The following is a 19,717-nucleotide window of genomic DNA, read 5'->3' as shown; positions in this document are numbered from 1 at the left end:
TAAGTCTTGGGGGTCATACGGATGGACAGGATTCAACATGCCCACCAGGTGGCGGTGAAACTGGCGAATCGATGAAATTTAGACCAATGAGATTGCTCGAAGGCCTGAAACACGTACAAACTGGCAAATTTGAAAAGCTCACAAGCTGAAGATAACAACTGGCCGAACGACACCACGTTTTATCCTTTTTGCTTGCTGAGCTCTCGGAACTTTGTCTGGGTATATTTTTCTGTTTCTAAGAAGAAGCCCTGGACACTTGAGAAAATGGCTTCGGTCAAAAGTAGACCAGAAATTGGTAGCAGTATACCTGAAATTTTATTCGACCCGTCCACTAACAAACGGTACACGAAAGGACGATTTCTTGGAAAGGTGAGACCTCGTACTACTTTAAAGTACACGGTTTAAAAATCTACCATACAGTAATGAAAGATTTTTTTAAAGTTTTATCAAAGTGCAGAATTAAATGAGTATGCTCAGGACTGACATGCCAAGGAGATGTTCAGTGAATGTCCCCTCTTTACTGTATTAGTCCCAGATAAATTATGATCCTCTAAAGTAAGTAGCCCATATCTCCCTCCCCCCGTTTCCCCAAATTTCACATTCACTTTAGTCTCATTGTAGGATGCAGAACTATTACTGACATATTGCATTATGTTTATTGCATGTAGTTCTTTGAGAATCTGGAAATCTTTCAAATTGGTTGCTGATATGTAGCTCTGATTCATCGTGATGAAGCATGTTTGTTTCTCTTGTGATGTTTTCAGATAAAGGCATCGCCTGCGTCCACAACTGACACTGGTTGTTGTACATTGTATTCAAACACTTACTGCTAAGAAAAATCCAACGGCAAGCTCACATTTTCACATTACATCCATTCTGTAAAAAAATGTCAGGCTCTTTATCCTAGAAGTGATAGAACAAAATATCATATTACACAATTGATCTCATTTCACATTGTTTCTCTTGTTTGCGCCACTCGAATCCGAGTCACATGCAAACTACCTTTAAATATATGATGCCACTATGAGAACTAACTCAGCTGTGCAGACACATACTATTGGATTTATTATTTTACTTGTAGTGTGCTTTATGGTTTTTATCCTGTTTTGCACATCATCAAATTCTGTGCAGGAATACCCAGAAGTCAGCAGAAAACGGGGTTCTCCACTTCTCAAGAAGATGACATTAAAAGTGAAACATGTGCTCTGCCAAGAAAAAAAATCTGTGGCTTTCTTGCTCAAACCTCAGCAGAAAGTAGGTTACTGGTTTGAATTATTAATGTACATCCTGATGCAGTTGCATGGGAGATCAATCACCGCACTGCTTACTCAACAATTGTCAGATCTTTTTACTACAGGTAGTGGTGTACCGCTATGCTAGCCAGTTCTGCATAGCTGACTTCCTGGCCTACATATCAACTATATTTAGCGTCACCGAATGCTTGCAGCAGATCCTTTAATGCAAGCTCCACACTTAAAAGCACATGTCCATCAAAGAATTTGATAATAATCTTTTTTTTGAATCCATTTAGTATGATTTATAATATTTTCCTGCATTCAGCATTTAAAAATGCTTGGGTGACTGGGTCCCTTGTTTTTTTTTCTACATGAACAGGCTTATCGTCTGGTCATTAGGCCATGCAAAAGTAATGGACATAAGCATGCTGGGACAGTGGAACTAAAATAGTTATTGGCATTTGGACTAAAGAATACACCAGTTCTTAATTTATTTAATTCACGCTTGCCAATCTCAAATTTACTCTTTTGCCTTAATTAGTTTTCATCTCCCTCTTTTAAAATCATGGCTTTGTCCTCATATGGAATGCAAAAGAAAAGAATCCATATACATGCATTTACATTTGTTCAGTTTTCAGTATAATAAAATTTTAAACAGTTCTCATTTACATAATTTTACATGTATTTTTATACTTCGCCCAGTTCTGAATAGTTTTGCCTTCATTACATGAAGCGCCATATAGATGAAAAATTGCTAATGTGGTGTTAAGCCATAATCAATCATTCATTCATTACATGAATGGGTATGTCTGCTTTTCAGGAGGCTGCAAATTTATGTATCGAATCCTTGTGTCAGTTGAGACTATGTCTCTGCTCACGCTAAGATGACCTTCAGCATACAAGAGAGGTAAAACACAGACTGGCCTCTGTAACGCTGGCTCATTTATTTAAACATACTATTGATTTCTCTTTCAGGTTTGCATTCTCTGGCATGGGACAACTGTTTAACAGGCTTTTGTTCTTTAACATGTATAGGTCTGTGATTTTGTATTTCTTTTTTCTTCAGGGAGGATTTGCAAAGTGCTATGAGCTGGTTGATAGCGAAACTAAGGAAATATTTGCAGGAAAAATTGTACCAAAATCCTTGCTGGTTAAGCCCCATCAGAAAGAAAAGGTGTGTTTATAGTGCTTAATATAGACAACACATATTCATTTATAATAACCAAATAAAGGTTATACTTTATGAAAATGGGAAATCTGCTGTAGGATAAGCAAAGAGCTATCATGTAGAGAGAGATTTACCACACAACAGATACACCATACTACATGAAATAGTGTATAAAAATAATAATTCATTCATACCTGACTGTAGTAATTAGAAATTTAGAACATATTTCATCACATGATATTGTATGTAAATATAGTATTGTATATTACATGTATGTATATGTACCACCTACAACAATTGTGTTCATCACTAGATACATTGCACATGTATATCCCAACACATTATTTCATCTACGTGTAGGTAATGTTTCATTCCATAAGAGTAGTTCTGCATTATAACCAGTCTGAAGCTGCTCTGTGTTTTGGTTTTTTTCTTACTGTATTGATGTGTTTATGTATCCAGATGACACAAGAGATCAGTATACACAGGTCCTTAGCACATCTCCATGTTGTGAAATTCCACTCGTTCTTTGAGGACAAGGACAATGTGTACATCCTGCTGGAGCTGTGCCGAAGACGGGTGAGTGAGTTGATGATCCGAGACTCTTGTGCTTCTCCTGTGTGTGCACACACTGCAAATATGTACAAGACTGCTTGAAAACCCTCACCCACCCTCAGAGGGAACACAGATTTACTCATTGGCCTTGAGGAAGCCCTTGTGGTAACCTCCTTCAAATGATCCAGCTGAATTGATTGCATATGTGGATTTTATGAAATTAGAGAATAATTCACATTTAACCTTGTATGTTGACACGTATATTGATTTTAAAGAACAATTCTTTGTCAGAATAAAAAGTGATGATCTGTATAGAAATGTCCTAACAGATATGGTGCAGTAATTTGAATACACAATGAAACTGTCACATTTTGTGTAGCTAATTTATAATCCACCAAAATAACAAAAAACATATGAAAGAGTTACCATCCATGTATGTGGCATTAATTTGCCACTTTGGGGTGTTTGTACTGTAGTTGTCATTCTACTGTTATAGTCTCTCATGGAACTTCACAAGAGGAGGAAGGCTGTTACTGAGCCAGAGGCTCGATACTTTGTGCGTCAAGTGGTCAGTGCTTGCCAGTATCTGCACAACAATAAGGTGATCCACAGAGACCTAAAGCTGGGTAATCTCTTCCTTAATGATGAAATGGACATTAAGGTTGGGGACTTTGGACTGGCAACAAAGCTGGACTTTGAAGGGGAAAGAAAAAGGTGAATATTGATGTCTAAAAACTTGGCTCAGTGATGAGTGTCCCTGAATTTTTGGGCAGTTTATTGGATGTTGGAAAGCATAAAAATTATTTTTTCTGGATTAGTTGTCAGGTAAATAGAGAAACTTATTTTTATTATCTTATAAATTTCTTGCAAAGAAACAATTGCATAATGTTTTCTATAATACATGTAAACGTTCATGGCTATGCTGGTAATGTTTGCTGTCTTTATTATATGTGGCCCAGCGGAAGTTGAAATAAGAATCTCTTTGAGTATATGCTTCTCTTTCATGTCAACAGAACCTTATGTGGAACACCCAACTACATTGCACCTGAGGTACTTGGAAAGAAAGGCCATAGCTTTGAAGTGGATGCCTGGTCTTTAGGATGTATATTGTAAGTTTTTGTAAAACTGCCTTAAAATTCAATTTGCACTAGTTTGTGTGTGCTCTGGATGTATCATTACTATTGAAAATCAAAATGTGTTGCTTTGCAATAATGTGCAGAGTTGAAAAAGATTGTGACGATAAACCACTGATATCAAGAGAATGGCTGGCAACCAAAAATTAGCTGGAAAGCTGTACAGCTAAGTTTTCAAACGTTGATGGTCTGAACAGGGGAGACAACTTGTGGTTGTGGGAAGAGTAAAACTCTCACCACAAGGTATTGTTTTCTGTAGGCTTAGTAGGTAAAGGTGATATTATTCTGCCTTTTTTTTTTTTTTTTAAATTATTTCAGAAATACAGCATATGTATGTTAACCTCTTATTATTCCCTTGATGGCTAAGCAGATTTTTGGAGCGTGCACAAATGTCTTATTTTACCGTGTTTTGCGTTATAGATTCACTCTGCTGGTAGGAAAACCCCCATTTGAGACCACTTGTCTCAAGGACACGTACATGAGGATCAAGAAGAACGAGTATCACATTCCACCGCGGATCAGCCTGCCGGCACGTAACTTAATCACAAAGTTACTTCGGGCTGACCCTACGGCCAGGCCAAGCATGGATAGTGTGATGGAAGATGAGTTCTTCACAGCAGGTCTGTACTGCACAAAATCCTGTTAACATGTATGTGGGAAAGGTCTGTGCTGCACAAAAATCTATACTAGACTCCTCTGATTTGTACCTCAGCAAGTGTGTGCTGCTCAAAAACCTCTGTAAAATTTATGACAGAGTCAAGTGTCACATCAGCAAGTACTTTGTCCCATCTCTCAAGCAGGGCCGTGTGTTCCTTCTCATCGTGTGAGTCGTGAGGTGTATCTTCAGCCATACAAACGGAAAATTGTCTGAGAAAAAAGTGTGTGGTGGCATCAGTGCCAGTATTAATTCAAGAAAAGTTGCCTTTTCATTGTACTAAATTTGTTATACCAGCATGTTGCATTAGTATACAGCCAGATATTTCGTCTAGAAGGGGATTATTTCCACCCTTCTTGATGAAATATCAGGGGGTATAACTTATGTGTGATGATTCATTTGTTGTACACGTACTTTAAGTGTGGGACAAAACTTTCAAACGTTAAACTCTTATATTTGGCTTCCAGAAAGTAGTATAAGTTTGAATACTAAGAAGTCTACGAGATATTTTCTGATTCCTATGGGCCATGTAACAACAGTATGGTTCTGGTACAGACTGTGTTGCAGTTTCTTGTGATAATGTAACCCCGCTGTCCTCCTCTTCAGGTTACTTGCCCAGTCGCCTGCCCACGAGCTGTCTGACAATGGCCCCCAGGTTTGGAGGCACTCAGAGGAGGATTCTCACTGAGATTAATGGCACAGGTAAAATGTGGTCAGTGAAAAACGTCATACGTAAAAGTTAAATTGTAGAAGGTAGAATAAAATGGGAGGATATGTTAATATTGAAAAGACAATAAACCAAAGTGTGATTCCACTTCAATCACTTTGCGGACCAGCCCCGATAGCACAGTTGGAAGAACATCCGCTTCAAAGGGAGTACATCCAGGGTCTATCTTCGGTCGGGTGACACCCATGACCTTAAAAAGGAGGAAGTAACTTCCTGGCTTGGCATTCAGCATTATGGGATAGTGCAACAACTGGTTGACCTGTATCAGTATAATGGCTTGGGCAGTGCAGCTTACTTGCCTGCGTTAAATCGTCTCGGTGAAGCAGCACTAGATAAAAGAGCGGTGGAAATCCATCCTGCAACAAGAAGGCACATGACTCTCCTTCATCGTCATATGACTGAAGAATTGTTAAGTACGACGTTACACCCAAAGCACACACTCACTCACTCATGCACTCAATCACTTTGAAATAACCAGTAAAATACAAAAAGAAGCGGAATGAGAAGGGGCATATGATACAGGTCAGAAAACCGTTTTCCTGAATCAGGAGCTAGTTCATAGTAATAACCAGGTTTGTGTTCTTTCAGAACAACAAACAGAAGTCACTGGAAATCGGCCAATGACTGCTGGTGTCAAGAAGGACAGTCGAGGAGGAAGTGGTCCATATGGCCAGGAATCTTCCAGGCCAGGCACAGCCCCAGCCGGTCCCAACAAACCAGGTACCAACAGCTTCACTGACCTTTAAACATCTGATTTGCTTTCAAGGATTTTTTGTCTTTTGATACAGTTTAAGATGTTAATCTAGGCATTTCAGAAGGTGTTCTCTTTCCATGTTCACCCTTATTTTGGTGTTGTCTTTATCTATGGGTTGGTTTTACCCATGGGTACAAACAGGTGTTATCTATAAAATGCAACAAGATACCATGGTTAGATCAACCTTGCACACAATGACTTAATAACTTTGAACATCATGCACGATCGTCAGTTTTTTTTTTTTTTTTGGTTTTAAGTTGTATGGTTGATTGATTATATTAAACAGGCTTTTGTTACCAATCTGGTTTATTTTTGTGCAGCTAACTCCGAGACTGATATGCAAGACCTACATGATCAAATAGCTTCTGTCATTGCTTCTCGGCCGGCAGAGAAGGCAGGCGCTTGTGAAGGTAAGCTTTAGGAAAAGTCAGGACATGTGCAGTGTAATAAGAGAGGCCCTGCTGCCTTATTCGGGCCAAGATGGTGACCATTTTTTCCCATGTTACCAATTTCTGAAATCAAAAATGTATCTCTTATCGGTGCTCTTCTCCAGTTCTATTAAGAGGTTGTTGCAAGAAGAAGAAAAAAACAACCTGCTGACTGGTTGAGTGGGTGTTTTGTGGTGCATATATTACAGTATTGGTACATGATTTCTTTTGTTTTGTTTCATTGTAGTAAGTAGATATCTTACCCATACCAGTTGTTCAAAATTGTATTATCAGATAAGCCTGGTATAAACATTACCCTGTCCAGACTAAGATTATACAAATTTTGCAAAAGAGCAAGACATCTAAGCCTGGCTTAACTTTTAATACACTTTTGAATAAATGGCCCCTACTTTTGTATGACTCATTAGTGTGATGCCCATGTTGTTGTTTTTGTTGGCAGATGAGGCTGAGGACCCCGCAGCCATGCCTATCTACTGGGTGAGCAAATGGGTGGATTATTCGGATAAGTACGGCCTGGGCTACCAGCTCTGTGATAACAGCGTCGGAGTGCTCTTCAATGACAGCAGCCGCCTCATTCTGTTGGCCAATGGGGAGTAAGTAACACTGTTTTCGCGTGCCCTGATATCTGCTAGGTACATCTGCTTCAGCCAGCATTCAGGAGTCTTATACGGTCATTATAATACAATAAAAATCTGACCTATATATCCGGTTAAATTCATGAATTGTATCACCACAAAACTTATAAAAGTTTGACCAGACTTTAGTTTTGTACAAGCATATATATGCAGATGTCAAACTGCAACTGTATGGTTTAACTTAGTTTATTGATCATTGCTCTGATTTCATGACAGAAATATTCAGTACATCGAGAGGAATGGCACAGAATATTTCTACACCTTGAAGTCTTACTCTGAACCTCTGATGAAGAAAATTACCCTGCTGAAGTATTTCAGGAGCTATATGAGTGAACATCTCCTCAAGGTAACACATGTGCTGCTAATCACTGCACCGGTGCAATGTACATTTATGTGGACATGATTTGGATGTGCTGTCAGGGAAATACTGTGTACCAGTTGACATTTTGTCATGCTCTAGTAGTGTTGACATTTCACCTGTAAATGCGTTGCCATGCCCAGTATGCAAAATGTCCAATTCAAGCACATTTATTTATTTCTTTGATTGTTGTTTGAGAGCATGCTGAAGAATTTTTCATTTTGGGTGGAGAATACCAGAATGCCTTGGCTGAACCACCAACCTTTGGCAAGTTACTGATGAACTTTCCTTATTATAATGAACATATTTACTCTCTGTCTGACCCAAGTGCTGTGAATATATAAGACGTAAACAAAAATCACATCAATGAGTTTTCCTTATATTTTAGATAGCCTGTCAGAAACCTGTGAATGGTTGTGGGTTTCACCTGAGCTCTGCTCGGTTTCCTACCCGCATAATGCTGGCTGTTGTCGTATGAATGAAATATCGTTGAGTGCAGCATAAAACATCAATCACCTATAAATTATAAGCAAATATATTATAATATATAATAGGGGAGTTTCAAGGTAAGAAAGATCTACTGTATCATGTGACCTGTCAGAAGTGTTAAGCCACTATTCTTGATCACATTTACCATAACATGGGTGTCTGAAAAATGTTGCACAGAAAGTTATTTAAGAAGACGAATGATAGACCTAATAGAGGAGCTGAACGCTTGTGAACTTAGAGACTTTCTAATGGAAGGAGAAGTGTCATTTGTGCCTTTGGAAAACAGTGAGTCACAGGATCAGCAAAGTAATGTCAACACAGGTTGCCTAACATTTTCAAAAGTCACCTGATACAGTAGGGCTATTTTTTACCTTCAACGACAAAACACCCCTATCATATTTAATTTACCGTCAGACAGAAGTTTCAAGCTAATCTCCAACCTAAAGTCCTGGTTCATTTACATGTAGATAAATACTGAATGCTACAATACTGATAAAATGAGATCATTTTAAACAAAGCACTGAATTGCAGTCTGCAAAACTTCTGTTAATTGTATTGTATTATCAACTTCTACCATGTAAACTTGGGATATAGCCTTGATGTTGATAAATGTGCCTGGTTTCAGGCTGGTGCAAACATGACCCCACGGGAAACGGACGAGTTGACCAGGTTGCCATTCATGAAGGCATGGTTCCGAACCCGCAGTGCTATAGTTCTGCACCTGAGTAATGGAACCCTACAGGTAGGACTCTTCTTCTTGCAGTTTTTTAGTTTACCCACACATCTTGACATCTGACTGGTTGTGACCATATGTGTAATACACAGTTTACGGTGTGACCGGAGTCATCCTCGTTCTGATTTAATGGAGATGTGTATGTGTTTGGCATATTTATAAGGGCAGCAAAAGTATGGCCACAGAAGAAAAGAAACTTATTATTTACTAATATTTATTAAGTTATTATTTACTCCCTCAGTTATGGGTGAGATGGTAGTGTGTTCACCAGACTAGTATGTGAGGATTTTCTGCCTGTCTTTCAGTAATGACTTTTTAATTTAAGAAGTGGGATAACTGATTGTTACATTGTGCACAAATAGTTTCTACTCTCAAAGTGGTGAGCGCAGAAAACTGCACCCCTTCTATCCTGTCCTATAAACACTTTGGTGGTGATCCATCTATAAACTGCACTCAGCTTTGCTGAATTAGGCATTTCCTTCAGTATCTTAGTGTCGATTTGGGCTTAAAGTTGATTGGGCTTAATGTAAAGAGAGTGACAATAATGTACGCTGTGCTTTTCCAGGGTCGATTAACATGGCACATTTCAACTATTGAGTGGTCAGTTGGGTTAATCTTTAACTTGCCTTCAAATTTACATTGTAGCAAGAGGTAAGCACTCTTCATGTAGAAATAAGAAATGTAAAGTTTTGTCCTTTTCTTGTAGATCAATTTCTTCCAAGACCACACAAAGATAATATTGTGTCCATTGATGGGAGCTGTGACCTACATTGATGAGAGTAAAAACTTTCGGGTGTTCCGCCTTAAACAGTTGGAGCGCTACGGCTGTTCACAAGAGCTTCTTACTCGTCTTGAATATGCCTTCAGCATTGTGGAGAGGCTACTCAAGGGGAGGTCACTCTCCTCTGTCAAGGAACGTTAACCTGTGATACCACAGAGAGGGTGAGAAAAGCCAAAACAAGCATGACACACACCTGTCCTGCAGAGATTGGATCTATGTCGTTATCTGTGGGTACGGTGGGTGAGTCGCCTCCTGACTCTGGAGGAGATTCTTTAGAACTCTGTGATCAGATCAAGTGTAATGAAATTCAGCTTCTGTCCAAAACCGCTGGGCAAGAGATTGTGACTTGTGCCAACAGTTTGAGTGTACATACTTATTTTTTGATCATGAGTGTAATATGATTCTTAAATACCACCAGTGTTAATAATTTGCAATACAAGTGCTGGGATCTTTTTCATTTATCATCCTCAAAAATAATTATGACGTTTTTCTTGTATGTCAGGATAGTAATTGGGCTTTTCCCGAATGAACAATGACTACGGTTCTTTTTTGCTTTATATGGTAGAGAAATGTTTAAAATTAGATGGAAATGTGGGTGACCTTACCATTATATAATCTAGTTATCATAAAGAATTATGTGATGAAGTGTGCTTGTGATTGGAGGTTGTTGACAGGGGTACGGTACATATGTTGTTACGCTGCTATGGCTGATGTATCTTCATGTGCATGTTGTGCATGGAACGTTTGTGTTTAATTTCTTAGTAAGCTGTGGATTGTGAGGTTATTTGATTAATGTATGTAAAAACAAGGAAATCTATTTAACAACTACAGAAAGGAAAAAATACAGAACGATGTAATGAGAATGATCAGCTAATCCAACATTAATTTCCCTGTGCTTTCTCACCCATCCCCCTTTTAGCTGCGTGGTGTAGGACTCTGAGGAAAACGGTAGTGACTTCAGACAGAGGAGGTGGGAGTAGTAGAAAGGATATGGGGAATCAGCTGCAAAATTATTTAAGAATATTTGGAGACACTTTTGTGGACTCTTTTTCTCAGACTATGATCTTGTCCTAGAACATTTCAACAATCATTTAAATATACAGTATAATGTTTTATTTTTGAAACTTGTATGTTCTGTACAAGCAGACTGACATGATTGAGTGGAAATATTTTTGTACAACGTAAAATTCAGGTGAAATCTTTATCTCTGAGGTGCAGGTGAAAGTGTGGAAATTGAAATATTTTTTATGTTTCCAGGCTGAAGGCATAGCTGTGTATTTGAATTATACAGGTTGAAGGAAATACCTGCTACTATATTAGGTCCCTCCACCAATATTTTTTGTTCTTTTGCAAATGTAATTGTTCTGTGCAAATAAAATATTTCATTTTGTTCTAAAACAATAAGTTAAACCCCTTGCATACTTGAGTAGAGCAAGGGGATTTTAGTGCTTGTGTGTTTTATTTTTCAACATTCACATTCATATGTATGTAGGCTATGAGGTTGATTCAAACAGTAATTACACTCTTTGTTACACTGAAATTGAAATGTTAAAGCGTCTACTCCATCCATTTACTGTATTTCAGAAATTTTTTTTTTTTGGACACGACTTCTTTCCTGAGGAAACCATGTAAACATGACAGTGCTATTTTTCTCAATTGATTAAGCTGATATACCGTAGAGCTTCAAGTGATTTTCTATGTCCACAAATCGTAGTTTTCAGCAAGCACCTACAATGTATGTGGATTATTGTTTTAGAGTAAAGATGTAATGTTATTACTTGAACGTAGAACATTGTACAATTTTTTTTCTGAAGAGGTCCAGTGTTGACAACCTGTACCTATTGACCTCTTGGCTGTGGTGTGGCATACATAGTCACGTTATGTACAAAACATATTATTACACATTCATTATTGTTTTTGTCATCCGAGAGCCAATTACATCATTGCTTAAAACAATGCGAATAAAATGTAACTACCATGTTCTTATTGATATCTCTTTTGTTTAACTGGTGAATAGGGCATTCTGGCTGGGTGTGTCAGAAGGGTACAGCGAAGGCCTTCGTTTCTGCATTCAGTACGAGCAATACGTGTACATCACTGGAGATAGAGCTTTCTGCTTGGGAGCTTCCAGTTGGGTGTGTCAGGAGGGAACAGTGAAGGCCTTCGTTTCTGTATTCAGTATGAGCAATACATGTACATCACTGGAAACAGAATTTTCTGCTTAGGAGCTTTCACAGGTGAGTGTTTCAGGACAGTACATTGAGATGGACTTGTATGTAATACAGCACTGGAGATACAGCTTTCTGCTCAGGAGCCCCAGTTGGGTGTTCGGTGTGTAACGTCTAAGCAGTTTATGTGTTGTCAGGTAACAGTTTTTTGACGTCGTCGACTCTGAGATCAGTGAGGAAGGGCCGCTTTGACGTTACTATGTTCCAAAATCCTGGGGAAACAACCCAGGGCGTTTTGACTGTCCATTTTGGGTATTCTCTACCTAAATACAAATAGGAAAAAATGTATGTGCTCTGATAACTTTCTGTGACCTGTCTTACCAAACTTCCTCAGATTTTGTTGTATGTAATGTAAGTGGAGAAAATATCAGATTATCATTGCTTATGTAACCTAATAGTTACAGCACCTCGAAGTCGGCAGATCCCGGAATCAAACCCAGGACGGGGTTTAGAGATGGTACGTGCTGTTGCCTCGCTTGGCGCTGAGCACTGAGAGATTAATTAGAGCAAGGAAACGTGACTGGTTGGCCTGGTGTCACCGGGACTGGGTGGGGTGGCATGTCTGTTGTCTTCCGACCGATGCTTCAGTGGAGCCAGCACTTTGGGGGTATGAACTCGCCCTGCCACGAGAAGACGCATTATATGTACGCGCACCTAATGACACCTCGTTGCTGTATGACTGAAAAATTGTTAAGCGTGACGTTAAAACATACATACACACATACATACATCCATCCATCCATCCATCCATCATTTGGCACACAAGTCAAAAAGGCGATCTGCGCAGTAGTTGCTTTGCAAGGAGCAATTCACGCGTTCTATTTTCGAGTCTATGTAAGTGAGCCTTCATGACTATTGACTAATAGGCCACACTTTATGTATTTCTGAGACTTCATAAAGTGGAGGGGCCTCCGTGGCTCAGTTGGTTAGCGCAGCGTAATGACTCAGTAAGCCTCTCACCGATGCAGGCGCTGTGAGTTCAAGTCCAACTCATGCTGGCTTCCTCTCCGCCCGTACCTTGGAAGGTCTGCCAGCAACCTTCGGATGGTCGTGGATTTTCCCCAGGCTCTGCCCGGTTTCCTCCCACCATAATTCTGGCCGCCTTCATAAGTGAAATATTCTTGAGTGCGGCGTAAAACACCAATCAAACAAATAAACGAACAAATCATACAGTGGACCCCACGATAAGCAACAAAAACACCATTTTTCTTCTGTAGAGAATGTTTCGATGATAAAATAGCTGTCTTGACGAAGATTGCCCGGGACTATAAATCCCCCGCCCCCACCTTCGCCAAATATGCACTGGTCCTTTTGCATTATACGTACACATGAAAACCTCGCTGATGATGCTCTGATTAGTAACCTGTTCAACATCAAATCTTATAATTCAACATAAAGATTACACTGAGGCCTCCGTGACCGAGTGTTTGGCGTGCTAGCGTAACACAATAACTCAACAGACTCTCACTACTGCCATTGTTGTGAGTTCAAGTTTCTCTCGGGTCGTGTGTTGGAAGGTCCTCCAGAAATCTGCGAATGGTTGTGGGTTTCTCCTGGGATCTACACGGTTTCCTCCCACCCTAATGCTGGCCGCAGTCGTATAATTGAAATATTTTAGGATATTCGGCGTGAAACACCAATCAAATAAATAAATAAAGATTGTATTGGACTAACAGGATATTATGTTGAACATGACACAGTATTAGTATCACTCAAACAACAAACTTTTTGATAAAATGAACACATTATTCTCTGAGTGTATTACTGTGTAAACCACAAATATGGTCTATACTGGCCATAAAGGTGCTTCAGTGTATCATCAAGCTGGTGACATGGACACAGCGTGATAAATTGCTGACGGACCAATGGGCCACCTTTCTGACGGCCAGATTAGGAATTCTAACCTATATTAGCAGTCTAGTCTGATGTTCCCCCTGCTTTCGCCATGACGTTTTGTGGGAATACTATAGTTCAATAGCTGGCCTATGCATATAAGATATCGCAAGAGAACAATGGCCCGTTGGCAGGGGCCGGTTTCATGGAGTTCACTTAGCTAAGTAAGCCCTTAACTACCATGACGACGTATGTTGTAGAGATATGAAGTGCATTTAGCTAAGGGTGACTTAACACTAAGTAATCTTCACGAAACTGGCCCCAAAGCCCTAATGTAGATCATATATACTCGGGCTGAAAGTCACTCTAGACAAAGGCAGCAGTTTTGCCAGCACTCCGTCAATTTCATTAAATCTGGTATACCCATCAGAGAATGCTTAAAAGTCTTTAGTCTTTATATTATGAAGTCCTTAATTAGTTGTTCAACAGTTTGAAATCTTTACAAACAAATCAGAGTATTAAAATACGACTGTGTCGTTAATTTGTAGCCCGTTATTTTGAAAATACGCACTGGTACTTGACACACACTGATTTGAACCAAATACATGGTTATAAATGTCAAGCTTAAATTTGAAATCTTGTTTAGCTAGTAATATACGCGTATTGGAGCAAATGTGACGTCTAACGGACTTGACAGTGTGTATACCTGGGACGTCAACATTGGATTTCACGTCATTGTATTTAGCGTCACAGATGCATGCTCTTACGTCACAATAAGAATTTCCTAGCCGGATACTGGCGTTTAAAACATACTAAATATTCACAGAAAATCATGTTATTCCGCCACCAAATTACAAAACTGAAAGTTGTCGTTTGTTCATTGTGAAACTTGGATATACACTGACGTATTATTTGTCGCTGGAATGAGTTTGGAATCCTGAACTGATGAGATAACGACTAAAGAACCATGCCTTTATAGCCACTCAACCACGACCTATCTAGAGAATTTGTACTAATTTGGTTTTAGTGGTCAACGCAGAGTTACAAGATGGTTACAAATTGTAGAGGGGTTTCCGGGCTTTCACTTGTCATAGTCATATGGACAACAACACAATACTTTTGTTAGTTTGCTCGTCATCTTTTAACGCAAAACAAACACATTCTGGCGCGTACATGACGTCGCTGGACGCCAGCGTTGGTAAGGAATCTCTGTGACGTCCGCGCTGTCTGTATATAACCTGATGTCGTCGGTGACAACAGCCGAGAATACCCGGGTATTCATACAACAATCGATTACGTAATCATTCCCCCCTTTCTGGTCGACCAGAAGATGCCCATTTCGCCCCGCGCGAAAACCCCGAGTCGCTCCCCCGTAAGGCGAAGACGGAAGATGGGAGTGACAGTAACGGGCGATCATCCCTCGTACAAGGAGATGATCACAGCAGCCCTGACCTACCTCATGGACAAAAACGGGTCATCCCGACAGAAGATCCTGAACTACATCATGGCCAACTACGACATGGGAACAGCCTCGGAATCCCAAGTGAACAGTAGGCTCAAGTTTGCACTACGGGCTGCCGTTAAGCATGGCATGCTGATGCGAAATGCTAGGGGCATCGGAACAACTGGCAAGTTCCGACTGTCCCGCGGCGGCCCGGCGCTCCGACGTAGGAGAATGAGGAGCAGTGGCAAACGTCGGAGGACCAGAAGGCGTCGTTCTCCCAAGCGAATGAGAAGAATGACTAGGCGCCGACGACGAAAGGTAGCCAAGAAGGCAGCCAAAAAGACAACAATGCGCCGAAGGAGGCGAGTGCGACGAGCCGCCAAGAGCAAGAAGGCTCGCCGTACGAGGAAAGTCCGTTCTCCTCGTAGGCGATTGAGGAGGCGGCCTATCCGCAGGAAGAGAACCACACGACGAAGAACCAGGCGATAAACACTGACTAAGATCCGGAAACCACAACATCGGCCCTTTTTAGGGCCAACAATTCCCCCGAAAGAAACTTTCTCTAAGCAGTTGGGTGCAGTTCGATAGTTTAGTTAAAAACCGAATAAAGCTGAAGAAATCACTACCTCCTCCTCCCAAAAAACAGAAATAAAAACACTCCACAAATACAAAATAATGGATAAAATTTCAGTATAAAAATAAGTATCCTCGGTGACATTTCCATATGTACTTGCATCACTATATGAATATATATGCCCTTACACTTTTCTTATTTAAATATGTCAATGTGCATACTGTATATGACGTGTGTTCATACCTGTCCAACTGTAAATATGAGTAAGAAGTGTATATTGTAACCATAACTACCTATATTTTTGGCTGTACCTTATATGGGTGTCCATGGAGTCTACGTGGTCTGTGTAAGCGTCGAATATATATTCGTGTCTGACTATCTATAACGCTGTATGTCCATGTCTGCGTATATTTGAAATGTATCTGTTATCTATACCCATCTAGATACGAAATACATGCATCCATGACTACATATGTATGAAGTGTATGTATCCATGTCTGCATATCTATAAAGTGCATATTTCCAAGCCTGCATATCTATGAAGTGTATGTATCCCTGCCTGCATATCTATGAAGTGTGTGTATCCCTGCCTGCATATGTATGGAGTGTATGCATCCCTGCCTGCATTTGTTTGAAGTGTATGTATTCCTGACTGCATATGTATGAAGTGTATGCATCTCTACCTGTATATCTATGAAGCGTATGTATCCCTGCCTGCATATGTATGGAGTGTATGTATACTTGCCTGCCTATGTATGAAGTGTGTGTATCCCTGACTGCATATGTATGGAGTGTATGTATTCCTGACTGCATATGTATGAAGTTTGTGTATTCCTGCCTGCATATCTATGAATTTGGCATTGGCTGCTCATGATGCGCTTATTAGTAGGGGGCCTACACATATTGACATTATTTATATTTGTATAGTCAGACTCAAAAGCGGCTGACAATCATGATGCAGATTTGTCTGGCCTTCTATCTGATGAGATTCCAAGTTCCAAATGTGCAACGCATCAGCCAGCTGGGCCTTGTCCAGCCAACAACAGTAACCTCAAGTAAGTGTCTGCAATAAGACTAAAAACTAAAAGACTAAAAGACTAAAATCTAAACTACAACAATGCTGGTAGTTAAGACCCCTGCCTTTCTATCGCTAGGTCCCCAGATACCTGAGTTCAATACGATTTCAAGAAGGCAAATGGTTTGCTAAGAGCATACTTTTCTCCACTCCTGAACCCGGCCACCATAATATATGTGCTAAACTCGATCTTAATCACCATGACTACGAGTGATAAGGCGACACTTATTTAAACCTTAATATCTCCTTCTGTGTAGATTTTCCAGTACCCTTTTAAGTGTCTTGTGGGATGCTTTATTATTAAGATTGTAGAAACCAGAAATGTGTGGTGTTTCCCCCTAGTTTGATGGATTCCGTCCACAAAAGAACACAGCTAGAGTATTGTTATCCGCTTCGGTTTACACTGGAATGACAAAATTTCATGTCATTTGGTTAAATGTTGTATTTGAAAACATGCTGGAAACCACATGTATATATGGATTGGAGGTGGAAGGGTATAACATACAAATCTTCATGACGTCACATTATGCTTTTGACAAATGTTACTTTTGATTGTGCGATTTGGCAAAGCTAAGCACTCATTTACAGTAATTTAAAATGAAATATCAATTGTGTAGGTTTCGACTTTTAATCATTGACAAGCATGTCTATATATCCCTTACTGCGGCTTAATGCCGAGGACAAATCTTGTATATTTCGGCCTGTAGTTGGAATATCAGGTGTTTTGTGGCGACAGAGGCATGGACACTCCTCTCTCTGTTCTATCTGAATGATGAACACAACGGCATGGATGCGTTTTAGGGCATGGGAAGGTATATTTATATATTCTTTTTTCTAATGCAGACATGATTAATATCTCGTCTCGGTACACTTATTCCTAAAATCATTACATCCTACCACTATTGTTGCATAGCGATATCTTTCTCCTCCACGACTTAGTAAAATGGGTTCCTCGTTGCCAAGAAGACTCTCCCTTCTAAATACACCTCCTGAATATTCGTCATCAATATCACACGTTACTGTATCTCTCTTCTAGATACACCTTCTGAATATTCGTCATCAATATCACACGTTACTGTATCTGTCTTCTAGATACACCTCCATTCCTTTACGTTAACACTCATAGGTATTTTGACTTATATATATATATATATATATTGTTCCCTTTTCTCTGGACGCAGATTTATACATGTAGCTTGTATTAGATGATCTGAACCCGTGGCTGTCTACAGAACCTTATGTAATGTCATTTTGTTGATTGTATGGGGTTCTTCCCAGCTGTGTTCTCTGTATGTGAGGGTCATGGTAATTTGGTCACATAATATCTTTCTCACACCATTTCAAACGAGGGATTCTGTGTTTTATGAATCAATGCTTGTCTTCCAGGGCTACGGCCAGTGCTTGTCACTCACATGTGCGTTGATCTGGTCTGTTAGAGAACAGATGCACTGAACGGGATTTCCGACTCATACATTAAACACACACTTAATTTCTGCATTATGTTTGAATACTGTCCAAATGTATACATGTATGTGGTCCAGTTATACTCTGCTGGATTTTCGTGGCAGATATACAACTATATTGACCTAGGCTAAGAGGTTATCTTTAGTAGCATTCGCTTGGCTCTCAGCAGACATGGATCCCCTGGTGGTGCAAGTCCCTGGGGTAGCAGATCTCCTTTTGAAAAAAGGGAAAACGAAGGAAACATTTTAAGAATGGTGAAAAAGTGTATCTAGAAAATAAAATAGTCAGTCTATGTATATGGTGAATGGGAAATGTGTTTCCCACAATACGGTAGAAAGGTTAGATAAATATATATAAGTACAAAATGGCCTTATTGGTTGTTAGGAAACAATTTCTTGGGCCACTTTCACAAAACTTCTGATTTCTCGAAATATTTTCTTAAATGATTTTTTCACAGGTTAATGCACCACAAAGCACGTGACTTACAAGGAAAGTTCTAAAAAAAAAAGATTTACAAGGTGACATTAGACCCAGACACATGATTACTGCACGCATATACTGAAAGCAAGTGTAGTGTGCACATATAGTACGTGATGATTGATAGGATATCACGTATCGTCATCCCGAGAGAAGTGATATTCACTAGAGAACACTAAAGCACAAACATAATTCAATGGGATTTCCGGTAAAGCCACAGGGCCCCTAATTATTATCAGACAAAGGACTCCAAAGCGAAAATGATAATGTAATGGTAGCAAGGCTAATCAGGGAGTATACCTATGCATTTAGCATATGTAACTGAGCCCTGCATGCCTGATTGCTGTGAAAATAAAAAATTACGTACATGTCGCTTTATCTGAAAAGTTCTGAAGACTGCCTGATTGCGGCATGACTTAGACAGATCTTTCTTATTTGTTTGATTTGCATTTAACGCCGCATTGATGGCTACATTATACCACGGTGGACATGTCTATGGACGGAGCTAGGAAACCGTTAAGTGTATACTTTTATATAATCGAAACCTAACCTCCGTCAAATCCCAAATAGCATGGTAACCAAGCTGCCAACATTAATCTGGTATCTGAGGATCCCGTGATCACAGACTTGCAGTTCCATGTTTCAGTGGATTCATTTTATTTGAATGAATAAATGACTATGGCTTAACGCCACATCGACAGCATTTCTGCCATATCGTATTTGGTTGGTCTTTATAATAATCAAACCTTGTACAGACAGTTGTACGTTATTTGTTTGATCTGTATAATAATAAAACCTTGTACAGATAATCGTATATTATTTGGTTGGTCTGTATAATAATCTTGTACACACTTGTACACACTGTGGTATATTATCTGGTTTGTCTGCAGAGACATCGACAGTTAGTCCGTTTCAGAGTATAGAAACGAAATCTTGCTTTTGATATATAT

The 19,717-nt window shown here is 39.6% G+C and overlaps 2 protein-coding genes across 2 annotated transcripts; both read left to right on the top strand.

Annotated features, from left to right (window-relative positions):
* Positions 1–132: 132 nt before the first annotated feature.
* Positions 133–11,644, top strand: LOC135468162 (serine/threonine-protein kinase PLK1-like). The gene is made up of 13 exons (XM_064746251.1): positions 133–369; positions 2,302–2,409; positions 2,866–2,982; positions 3,455–3,672; positions 3,972–4,067; positions 4,512–4,711; positions 5,353–5,448; positions 6,062–6,193; positions 6,548–6,637; positions 7,116–7,269; positions 7,528–7,657; positions 8,784–8,900; positions 9,598–11,644. The coding sequence occupies exons 1-13, from the start codon at positions 265–267 to the stop codon at positions 9,811–9,813; spliced, it is 1,779 nt and encodes a 592-aa protein (XP_064602321.1). The 5' UTR covers positions 133–264; the 3' UTR covers positions 9,814–11,644.
* A 3,391-nt stretch (positions 11,645–15,035) lies between these two features.
* LOC135469318 (histone H5-like) lies at positions 15,036–15,679 on the top strand. Its single transcript, XM_064747939.1, has one exon. The coding sequence runs from the start codon at positions 15,064–15,066 to the stop codon at positions 15,664–15,666; it is 603 nt and encodes a 200-aa protein (XP_064604009.1). The 5' UTR covers positions 15,036–15,063; the 3' UTR covers positions 15,667–15,679.
* Positions 15,680–19,717: the final 4,038 nt, after the last annotated feature.

This window comes from Liolophura sinensis, chromosome 6 (genome assembly GCF_032854445.1).
Source record: "Liolophura sinensis isolate JHLJ2023 chromosome 6, CUHK_Ljap_v2, whole genome shotgun sequence".
NCBI classification, from domain to species: Eukaryota; Metazoa; Mollusca; class Polyplacophora; order Chitonida; family Chitonidae; genus Liolophura; species Liolophura sinensis.
This window is presented reverse-complemented; position numbering and strand designations above follow the sequence as displayed.